The sequence below is a fragment of the Medicago sativa genome, chromosome 5 (genome assembly GCF_051527215.1).
Source record: "Medicago sativa cultivar Bolivia chromosome 5, Bolivia_mono, whole genome shotgun sequence".
NCBI classification, from domain to species: domain Eukaryota; kingdom Viridiplantae; phylum Streptophyta; class Magnoliopsida; order Fabales; family Fabaceae; genus Medicago; species Medicago sativa.
In genome coordinates, this window is record NC_140753.1 from 76,553,838 (window position 1) to 76,565,846 (window position 12,009).

The following is a 12,009-nucleotide window of genomic DNA, read 5'->3' on the forward strand; positions in this document are numbered from 1 at the left end:
AGTCATAAAAACGTTTCATTTGTTGAACAAATGAGATTAATGTCCATCCAACACTTGTTGCATTTGGTTCTAGATAGGTTTTGTTTGAGATACCTATCTTTATAGCTGTTCTTGGTCTTACAGCCATCTGATTATTTTCTTCTTCGAACCATGGATATGTTTGTTCGAATTGGAGAAATATTTCTCTTCCTTTGGCAAGGAAGTCATTAAATCTTTTTGCTGTATCACCGATTTCTTTTGGAAGATCAGCAAGTTCTTGAAATCTATAACCTTCTTTTTCCTCAAGATATACGGTCTTGAGCATTCCATAGTCATAGAATTCTTTAAGTAATTCCTTGGATATTCCTGGAACTGTATTAGCTTTTACCCCATGTTTGGTATTAACTGGATAAAAACATTCAATTGCTAGTTCTTCCTTGAAGTTGGCTAGCCATCTCCACTTTCCCATGAAATCATCAATGGTTTTTATCTTGTTTTTTTCTTTTTGGAGGTTTATAATTGATCCTACTGAAACCTTCTTTTTAGATTCCATTTTTGATGGTTGGCCAATATCTTTTGCTATGGCCATTTCCTTGTAGGAGGCCTTGTAAGCTTCTTTTGCTTCTTCCATTGTTGGATAAGCTTTGTGTCTGACATTTTTGCCATTAATATGGAGACTTGCAATTGCCCAGTTGTTGTAGATGCCTTTCATTGGACCATCAAAGATGACATACACCTTCTTTGCTGGTTGTGGATCGACAACATCGCTTGGTTGGTCTGAACCATTTTTTGACTCTTCATCTTCTTGTTCGACTTTGTCAGCCCATGACTTTTTTGTATCTTCTTCTGGCATAGAGCCTGCTGAAGATGTTGATGAAAAACTTTGTTGTTCATTCAAAGTCTTTTTTGTTGGTTCTTCTGTTGTTGTTGAAGTTTCAACATTTATGATCTTGGTTAGGCTTTCGATCATTTTAATCATCTCCCCCCTCTCTGAAGAGAGTTGTTTTAGCTTTTGGCTATGAATTTCAATTTGTTCATCTTTTTGCTTCAAGCTATTGTAGAGAACTTTTAGAGCTTGCTCCATTCTCTTGTCAGAGTATCTGCAAAACAATTGTTTTCTGATTTTATTAGTTGAATATAAGGATAGAATTGTTGGATGCGCATTTGCCATCTAACAAGTCTTCCTTGTTTATGATCAACTTTTAAATTGTAGCGCCAAAATCCGCTAGCATAAGTTGAATCAGTTCGTAATAAAAATCTTGATGGAATTAAATCCATTCTCCATTTTTCTAAAACATTTAAACAAGAAAGAGTTTCTTTCTCATTGATATGATATCTTGTTTCAGCATCTTTAAAAGAACCTGAAACATACTTGCATAAAACAAGATCTTTATCCTTAATTCGGATGTTATTACTTGAATAATCAATTTTTGAATCAGTTGAAACTGATGTTTTATCTGATCGCCCATTAGGGATATCTGATTTTAACTGTGGGGTTGCGCCCACAATGGTATAGGATTGTTGTGGGGTTTCATCCTCAACATATCCATTGAGATTTAATCCCAATTTTTGTTTACCATTAGGTAGAGCTCTCATAACTCCAGCCCATGTAAACTGATTTGCATCAACATTTACAACCAAAAAATCATTTTCTGTTGGGTTGTATAGTTGTGGTAAAACTTTTAATTTTTCTTTTAAAGATTTTACAGCCTCAGTATCTTTTTGTGTCCATGACCATGGCACTTTTTCAGATATCTTCTTCTGTAAAATTTTTCTATCATTTGCTAAATCCTGAAGGAATCCTTCATTAGCAATGTAGTTTAAGCATCCCAAAAATCTTTGGATTTGTTTTCTATCCGCTAATTGATCAGGAAAAAGTAAAATCTTTTCTTGAACATGCGGTGATAAATCGAGTTTTCCTCCTTCTCTTATAATAAGACCAAGGAATTCGATTTCTTGTTTTAAAAGTATTGACTTTTTTCTAGATAGAACAATTCCTCTATCTTTTATTCTGTTTAAAACAGTCATAACATCTTTAACATGTTGTTCTTTACTTCCTTTAGTAAAAATTAATATGTCATCGATATATACAAAACAAATATGATCAAGACCTTTAAGAGTATTGTCCATAAATCTTTGATATATTGATGGTGCTTGTTTTAAACCAAATGGTAAAACATTCCATTCAAAATGTCCTTCTGGACAACTAAAAGCTGTTAAAGGTTTAGTTTCTTCTGACAACCTTAACTGCCAGTATCCAGATTTTGCATCTAAAGATGAAAACCAATTACATCCTCTTATTTTTTCAAAAACGTAATCTTTTCTTGGTAACTTATATGAGTCACTTATAGTTGCCTCATTAAGTTTTTTATAATTGATCACCATTCGAGCTTTTCCTCTTTTTATCTCATTATGTTTTCTGACATAAAAAGCTGGCGCTGAATGTGGACTAATAGAAGGACTTATTAATCCTTTCTCTAATAGTTCTGCTATTTCTTTTTTAAATTCTTCCTTATCTTCTCCTGAGTAAGGGATCTTGTATAAGGCTTTGACTTCCTTCTTAGGATCTTTAAGTTTTACAACAATTAAATCTTGTATTTTGTTTACTATAGTATCCAATGGATTTTCAGAACAAACTTGATCTAGACGATGTTCTAGATTTTGTTCAGTTATTAAGTAAAACTTTCTTTTATCCCACATACATCTAAGTATGTTAAGATTTTCTGAAATTGCCTTTAAAATTTCATTTTTTGTTATAATGTTTGTTGTAACAAATTCACTTTCTTTTGGATTATTGACATCAAACCATTTTAATGTTATAGTGTCAGTTTTTTGAATAAAAGGGTTATATAACTTTAAAAAGTTATTCCCTATTATCAAATCTATTCCAGAATCATGTTCATAGATTGATTTTACATAGAAGTATCTATGTTCAATTTTTATAAAAACATGTTTTAGAACAAACCATATTTGGTGTCTTTTCTTATCAGCAAAGATAATTTCTTTTGGTTTTTGTAGTCTAATCCAACCTTCTTTTATTATGGATCTCCTACCAAAACATAAAGTAGCACCAGTATCAATATAACCCATAATTTTCTTTTTATTCAATGTTATTTGAATAAATGTCGCATTAGGGTTTCCATTTTTTAAAATTTTTCTACTCATTCTTCAAATTCTTCTTCAGTAGTATATTCAAAAATACTACTTTCGTCAGAATCTATATCTGATTCTATTGGTTCGAAACCTACTTCCCAAATTAATTTCAAGGTTTCTTTTTTAGAATCTTTCTTTTTAGGACATTCATTTGCATAATGTCCTTCTTCATTACACAACCAACATGTGCATGTTTTCTTTCCTTTAGGACATGAATTCTTTTTAGGATATTTTTTATTTCTCCTAAAGTATTTTTGTTTATTAAATTTCTTAGGAAATTTTCTTTTCCTTTTATATTCAGAGCGGTCTATTTTCCTAAAAACTTTTTTCTTTTTCTTTCTTCTAGGTTTACTACAACCGTAGTTTCCTACTTTGTCTTGAATTCTATCACAGCAAACATTTATTTTTGCTTCTCTTTTAGCAGTTTTTTCCATGCATTTTTCGGATATCCACTTCCTCAATGCAGTTATCCTTGTTCCTAGAGTATCGTCTAATCCTACGATCACTTCTAGATGTTCTTGAATTATTTTTTCCATTATTGTTCCTACAGATGATGGAAGTTTATTGTAGAATAATCCTAAAAGATTATATTGTAATCTCTTTTGTGGAGATATTGCATAATAATATTTGCTAAACTCACATATAAATGGTTCAACATAACACATATCACAGATTCTTAGATTAAAGATTCTATGGATGTTTGTATTCATTAGGTCTGCTTCTGCTTCTGGCGCATCAAAACCTACGAATTCTTTTTTTAGAATTGAATAGACATGATTTATAACCTCTTCGGTTGTTGATGGAAGTTCTGAATCTGATTGTTCAGACATAAAACTCCAAGCATTTCCTATAGTTTTTGTTTTTAAGTAGTTAAAAATACTTTTTGGACTTAGTTTTCCTAATGTAGGATCTAATTGGATTGTTACCATGTGATCATGATACCAACTTCTTAGTTCCTTTTTAATATCTTCACTACAATCAATGTTTAAAACATTATCTTCTTTGTGACGATTTATTGTAGGTATATATTTAGGTGGTATTTGTTTAAATTTTCTTTCATCCATTTTACTTTGAATGATTTGTTGATCAATAAATTTTTCACTATCCTCTTGACGTCCTCTTTTACGTCCCATTTCTGATGATTCTGGTTGCTCATTGGTTTTTACAAGCCCTACTTGTGGTTCTTCTTCCATGCTAAAAGAACTCTCTGAACCAAAGTCGTAAACAAACTTGTTTTCGTCATCAGATTCTTCGGTTATTTGGTTTTTCCTATTAATGTCTAGGGAAGCCATTAATGTTTGTAATTCATTTAGCTGATTAGCTATTTCTTCTTCTGTTTCGTCCATTTTTAGGATAATGGCGCAAAGAAGTTAATTTCTTTTTCTGATTTTTCAATTTTTTCTGAAATTTCTACCATATCTCCCCCTTCTTTTTTGACAAAAGTTTGTAATTCTTCTAGGGTTAGACATTTATCTCTTATAGGTAAGAGTTTTAATAGATCGATCAAATCATCTATTTTAACACAAAGTTTCTCATCTAACAATTTTTGGTTTTCTTCTAAGTTAGATAATTTTTCATTGAGTTTTTCTTCAAACTCTTTTTCTAGTAGAACTTCTACTATTTTATCTAACTGTTTCTGAAGTACTGTTAGGTTTTCAAAAATATCTTGTATATTTTCACTTACACCTTTACTAGCCATGTATAAACTTTTGTATTTTAAGGCTTAAAAGATTTGCAAAGTTTTCATATTCCCAATATGTGGAATAATTATCTTCAAATATTAGAAACCAATATGCTGTTTCTCTTAGCCAATTAATTTGATTTCTCATTCTAATTATATTATTATAATTAGGCTCTAATATAAATGGTTGGGGTATTATTTTCCCAAATGGGTTTATAAGACCTTCCATAAAATATTTAGTTTTAGATATTATCCAAATTATTTTATTTCGTTTTAGACTTTTAAAGCCGGTTTTTATAAGAACTGGTTTTAAAAGATTTCTGACATGTGTCAAAATTTGACTGGCCAATGGTACAATGGTACCCAACTACTATGGTACGCAAGTATTTTCCTTTTAAAAAGGGTCCAAACATGGACCATTCAATTTTACATAAAGTAACCGGTCATTTATTTTTTTAATAATTGTTTAAGTTCTCCTTTTGTTAAACATGTTTCTCTCTCGTGTCTTTATCTTCTTTAATGTCATCATTCCGCTTTCTCTCTCTATGAACAACAATACCGTCCCCATTCTTGTAGGTTCTCAATGACCGAAAATTCTAAAAGATCTGATATTATTTTTTGTTTTGTTTAAGTGATAAGAAACACAACCTTTAGAAAAATTATTAATCAAAATATAGTGCTGAAATGAAACTAGGTTGAAAAGCCATTAGTGTGGAACTTGAAGAGCCAAAAGGGAAAATATCGTCTTATTTCTTTCAACATATTGGGTTGATTTTATCATAGTCATTTTGTTCATAAAAGGATAAAAGGTTTTGATGGAAGCTGGGTCAAAATCAAAATTATTTAACAACAGGCCGAGTGGGATTAAGAAGAGTAATAAAGCTATTATTAAAATCAAAGTGCAAACTTTTACTCCTAAATTTTTTTTTTGAAAAAGCTAAAATCTTTTACTCCGAAAAATGACCACAATCGAATAGAATTACATTAATGGGCCAGGAACGGTTTTGTTTCTGATTACCCAAGAAAAGAGGGATGAATGGAAGTGAAAAATTTGAACCTTTTCAGGGAGAAGAAAAGGGTCTTCATCTACTACTCATAGATCCGGTTTATTCAGTACATTCTTATTTCTTAATGATTAAGGAACGGACCATGGTGGTGACAGTCGAAAGAGATGGAATATGAATTGTATATTTGAGTGTTTGAAGAAGAAGAATGAAAATAGTTTTTTTCCCAAATTAGGTGACTGGCTGGTGCCTGTCATTTGTAAAGGTTCACCTATGTCCCTTTAATTTGAGGTCCATAATAGGGGCTCCCATGATATTTATGTGTTAATTTTGAAGTGTTCCATGTAAAGTCCGGTGGTAAAATTTTAAATTGTAAACTTTAGTCTTAATATTAGAATTTTCATAAAACAGAACATTATTGAATTGTAGTTTTTTCAGTGCTATTTTAAAAAAGTTGTATCTAACTACTCATTGATCCATTTCTCAAAAAAAAAAACTACTCATTGATTAGGGATGGCAATGGGTACTACTTATCCGCAAGATGAATTTTTAACAATTAATCTGTTTGGTAAAAAACAAAACAAAAAAACATTATCAACAACTACAAATGTCTTCCATTAGGATTGAATTGATGTTAAGAAGTTCGGTCAAATTTTATGTGCTTGCAAAAGATTGTTTATCACGGAAAATACTTAGGTGACATTGTGGTTGGTGACATTAGTGACATTGGTCAACCACAATGTCACAAGTGTACATAAAAAAAAATACCTTATAAAAGAGAAAGAAGAAAAACCACTTGTGACATTGTGGTTGGACAATGTCACCAATGTCATCACCACAATGTCACCCAATTGCTACCCGTTTATCGGAAAATACTTGGGTGACATAATGTCACGTGACATTAAATCTGGGCCACACAAATGTACTCATGGATGTGTTGTGTGGCCCAGATGCAAATGACAATGTGTGTTGTGTGGCCCAGATTTAATGTCACGGTGACATTATGTCACCCACAAACTTTAAGGTCTAGTTAACAAACAAATGAGGTAGCTCACAATATCCATCAATCTCATTACTTATATTTATTATATCATGTACCTAAAAGAAAAACAACTATTGGAACCTCAACGACACCGTTTGACTAATTTGACTAATGTACCTAATCAAAAACCCACTTCAAGCAGTTTGGAGATTCTATCATGGATTAAGATAATTTTCAGGGTTTTTGAGAATATTCATATTCATTCATGGCTACTACATTTTTATCACTTTACCCTTACAATCCTTTCAACATTCTTCCAATTCCTTCCTCTAATCATGCTTCTGCTTCTTCTTCATTTCTCAAACGAAGAAAATTCACTGTTCTTTCTGCTCATTCCAATCCCAAAATTCTCAAAACCAATCGAAAATCACCCTATGGAAAATTCCTCTCTCCGTATGACTCTGATGATGAAGATGAAGAAATGGACTTTGAAGACGATGAAGATGAAGATGAAGATGATGAAGATGATGATGATGATGATGATGATGATGTGAGTTTTGTAATTTCAATGACCATGATGAAATTTTAGTATTTTTTATTTAAATTCTGCGATGAATGATCCAATTTTTAATTTTAGTAGAAAATTTGAAGTGGGTTTTTTATTTTAGTTAAAAAGTTTTGAACTTTTTTATCTTTCTGCATAATATATTTGAATTGAAGTAATGGGTTATATCAATCTTCAATGTTGCTGATTTTTTTTTTTATATTTTTTTTGTGAAGTTGTGTTTGAATTGGAGAAATAAATGGTTCTATTTTTATGTTATATTTGTGATTCGAGTGCATTAATTTTAATTTTTGGTTTTGCTTATTGAACTTGTGTTGTATCTAGGACGGATTTGCTGAGCCTACTGATCTTAATGCCAAAGACAAGAGATTGAAGTCAAAGACAGTTGCAGGTATATGTTTGAAAAAGTTTTGCTTGGTAGTTTTAATTTTAAGGGGTGAAATTGACCTATATAGCATAGACACTTTATAATATTGTAGGTGTATTTGGTGTCCATAACGTGTTAGTGTCTGACACAACACCGACTCGTGTGGTTACATTCAATTAGTCAATTTTCTCAAATTATTATCAATGTCGACTTGTCTGTGTCGTGTCCATTGTCAGTGTGTGAGTTAGTGAATCATAGAAGTTGAATGTTGCATAATGTTGTTTGTGTTGATACAGATAGACAACAAGAAAAGGAAAAGGGTGTGAGATCTCTTAACAATGGACAGAGCAAAAGATTGCCCAAAAGTCAGAGAATAGCATCCTTACAAGAAAATAACAGTGCAAAGGTATTAAATGGTGATACAATAATCTGTTTAAGTGTTAAGTATTAAATGATGCCATTGTTAGACCTCTTATTAGTAGTTATATTATGTTATTAGGCTGCAGTTATTGTGTGATTAGGCAGCAGGCATGTATTAGTCAGTTATTGAATGCCCAAAAGTCAGGGGCATTTTATTTTGGGACTGAATATTGATTGGGAGAGACCAAACTCTCGAAATTCTTGAAAGGGAGAGACCCACAACTCGAGTTTTTTGGGGACTCATTGTAATTATATGTATTTAGGTTTTTCTCATTGTCTGTTTCTAGCAGCCAATTAATGTACCTGTGGTGCTATGGAATCTTATAATTGCTTTTTTTATTTGTAATTGTAGTTTCGTAGAAATTCGATGGAGAAAAGATATCCGGAGTTGTCTGAAGAGATTCTTTTGGATGAGAAATGGTTACCACTTCTTGATTACTTAAGCACCTTTGGAATTAAGGAATCACAATTCATCCAAATTTATGAGAGGCACATGTCGTCATTTCAAATTAATGTATGTTCTGCACAGGAAAGGATAGATTACTTAATGAGTCTTGGGGTTAAACATAAAGATATAAGAAGAATCCTTTTGAGGCAACCACAAATTCTAGAATACACGGTGGAGAACAATTTGAAGACTCACGTTGCTTTCTTAATGGGCTTGGGCGTACCTAGTACCAAAATAGGGCAAATTATTGCTTCTACTCCGTCCCTTTTTTCTTACAGTGTTGAGAAATCGTTAAAACCAACAGTAAGATATTTAATTGAGGAAGTTGGCATCAAGGAAAAAGATTTGGGTAAAGTCATTCAACTGAGTCCTCAAATTCTTGTCCAACGTATTGACATTTCATGGAATACTCGATTGATGTTTCTTAACAAAGAGTTGGATGCACCCAAAGAGAGCATTGTGAAGATGGTGACGAAACACCCTCAGCTTCTGCATTACAGTATTGATGATGGATTGCTTCCAAGAATAAATTTCCTAAGGAGCATAGGAATGAAAAATGCGGACATCTTGAAAATCTTGACTAGCCTTACACAGGTTATTTTTGCATTCATCTTTGTTATTTTATTCTCCCTTTGCACAAAAGGAACAAGGAAAAGGAAACGATGTTATGTAATGTTCTTTTTTTTTTTGCACCTTTTGTTTGATCTTTATAACGTGACACTCAGTTAAAAGTTCTTATTGACTACTGTGCCTGCAGGTGCTATCTCTGTCCTTGGAAGCTAATCTAAAGCCGAAGTATTTGTACTTGGTAAATGAGCTTCACAATGAGGTGCAAACCTTGACCAAATACCCGATGTACCTTAGCTTGTCTTTGGACCAGAGAATTCGTCCTCGTCATAAGTTCTTGGTTTCCCTAAAGAAAGCTCCAAAAGGACCATTTCCTCTTGGATCTCTAGTTCCAACTGATGAATCCTTTTGTCAACGATGGGCTGGAACTACTCTTGATGAATATGCTGCATTTCGACAGAGATTATTGCTCAAAAAACTTGCTGAGAAATATGACAGAAAAATGTGAAAAAATCAGAATCAAGTTTGTCTCAATCAACTTGCACGAGTACTGGAAAATGATCGGCAATCTCTTGTGACATACAACATGTTCAATCATTGAAGTTTACTAAGCCATGTGATGTGCCTACTCTATATGCACAATATTTCATGACAGATAAATATCAGTGTCTTATTCTCAGCAGAAGCTGCTCAACTTGTTTTGTGTAATTTATCATTGCTGTTTCAGTTGGCCTGAAAGGTGAGCTTGTTTAGTGATTAATTATTATTAATACATAGAATAAGCTGTTATTAATCCCTGTCTTATTGCAGGTTGTGGTCAACATATAGATTGAAGAAAGAAGCTGTATAAACTTAAGAGCCAACTTATGGATTCTCTCATTTTCTTTTACCTTCATTGATGAACTGTATAATTATAATCTATATACATTCTTTCCTTCATTAAAAGTTGTATATTCATTGTTTTTTGTATCTCAACTCAATTGTACCACTTTTTGTTACACTTGTGACCATACATGATACATGGACAATTATTTGTTACCCTGAAACAATTTGTACCACATGTACGAGTTGAAATGAAAATGTTATTCCCTTGAAAAAAAGACTTGCGACTAAATTCTACATTGCTTCTGATTTGTCTTTCTTTTTATTTAACTCTTTGGGAAGAAAGGAAATGGGAGGCTTCAGATTCGAATGGTCTCATAAATGCTATACAACTTTTAATGCAATAACATTGTGAGTCATTTAACATTTTGTTTTCTTTGATTCAAGCCATTGACATTTTGTTAATGCATTTGCCACTCAGCAACTTGTTCATTAGGCTTTGTATTTGGATCCTCTCCTAACTCTATAACAACTGAAAAAAGAGGCAAAGAGTTGGGAGAGAGTAAATCTATAAGAAATAAAAGTCTCAAGAGAGACTAGATGCAGAGCAAGATAGAAAAATGAGAGTTGTTAAAAAATGTGATATTCAAGTAATAATTCATGAGAGCTTGATTAGAAATTATGATAAGTGTGTGTCCCTTCTTTTATGGAGGTCAATGATGCACATTGACTTGAATAAAATTGTACGAGACGCCATAAATTTTAAATTTAAAAAAATTGAAGAAGAGAAAAATTATTTATTATTAAAGTAATTGACTAACGTTCATTTTAATATATTTTTCGTTTTTTTTTCGTTACAATATAATTCAATTTTTGTAGTAGTATGTTTTTTCCTTTAAATAATTCAACTACTATAAATAGCATTTCAAACCCATTGTTGTTGAATTGTTTGTTAAAGGAAGAAATATACCAGTATAAAAATTGGATTATGTAAAATGAACATTAGTGCCACTTTAATAATAATTTTCCTCTTCAATTTTTTCAAATTTTAATTACGTGTTTGTGATTTAAAAGAAATTAGTTGAGGGAAAGTTTAGCAACACTAATCTAACTTTTATTGTTTGAAATATCTTTGCAGGTCTTAAGCTCACAAAACTGTTACAATTCAAGCATCCTAAAGATCAAGAGTTATTTGAAGAGTTGGATGAACACTCTTGAACACTCACTCTTTTATTAGTTGAAACTCATGTAGTTTTCAAACTTAAAAAATAGATCTCATATAAATAAAAGAGTAAGTATTAGAAAGTGTAAGAAATAGAGGTAAGCTTAATAAAACTTAATAAAAGTTGTTTAAGTGGGGATTTGTGCAAGTGGACAAACAAACACAAGATTCAAACATAAATTATCCAAATGCAACAACACAGTCAGAAAACTACTCGGTAGCATGGTCAGCCCTCCATGAACTTCATCCATGATATACTCCAAACTCTGTCAAGCTAGACTTCCCTGCACTACTTGGCCATTGGTCGTTATCCCCTTGACATAGTCTCTTATATAATGCACCTAACTGCGTGCTCATGTTTAGCTGTTGTTGATTCCCTAACTATTCAGCAACAATCTCGTCAAGGACCTCTTGCTTAGGTGACCTCAAAGCCTCTGCCTCGAGTGGAGGTATCACGTATGGATGTGAAATGAAAAAAAAAAAAAAAATATATCATTTCATGCATTCGGACGTTGTCTCTATATCCATCATGGCAACCTGGCTCAAGTTCAAACACTTTAAATTTTCATCAATTCTCCAACAACCAAGTAGGCCCAAACTCCTACCAGCATATAAGTATATAGCCCCCCACCCCACATGCTCTCAACGTTCATCCCCACATTTCTTAATAAAATATGAGTAAATACCTCTTTTAATTAATGTGTGTCCAAAGTTATTGTCATATTTATTAAAATCCAATTTTCCTCACGAAAGTTACAGACATTTTATTCAAAGGCTCTTCAATCAACCACAATCTAAC

At 32.2% G+C, this 12,009-nt stretch overlaps 1 protein-coding gene across 3 annotated transcripts; it reads left to right on the forward strand.

Annotated features, from left to right (window-relative positions):
* Positions 1–7,013: 7,013 nt before the first annotated feature.
* Positions 7,014–10,212, forward strand: LOC146925146 (Mitochondrial transcription termination factor family protein). Of its 3 annotated transcripts, none has more exons than XM_085710100.1 (6): positions 7,014–7,349; positions 7,689–7,755; positions 8,028–8,137; positions 8,504–9,193; positions 9,357–9,905; positions 9,977–10,212. In XM_085710100.1, exons 1-5 carry the CDS (start codon positions 7,065–7,067, stop codon positions 9,672–9,674), a joined length of 1,470 nt encoding a protein of 489 aa, XP_085566226.1. In that variant the 5' UTR covers positions 7,014–7,064; the 3' UTR covers positions 9,675–9,905; positions 9,977–10,212. The 3 variants fall into 3 exon arrangements, with proteins under 3 accessions (XP_085566226.1, XP_085566227.1, XP_085566228.1); XM_085710101.1 differs by having other exon boundaries at positions 7,014–7,343; XM_085710102.1 differs by having other exon boundaries at positions 7,014–7,337.
* The last annotated feature ends 1,797 nt before the right edge of the window (positions 10,213–12,009 follow it).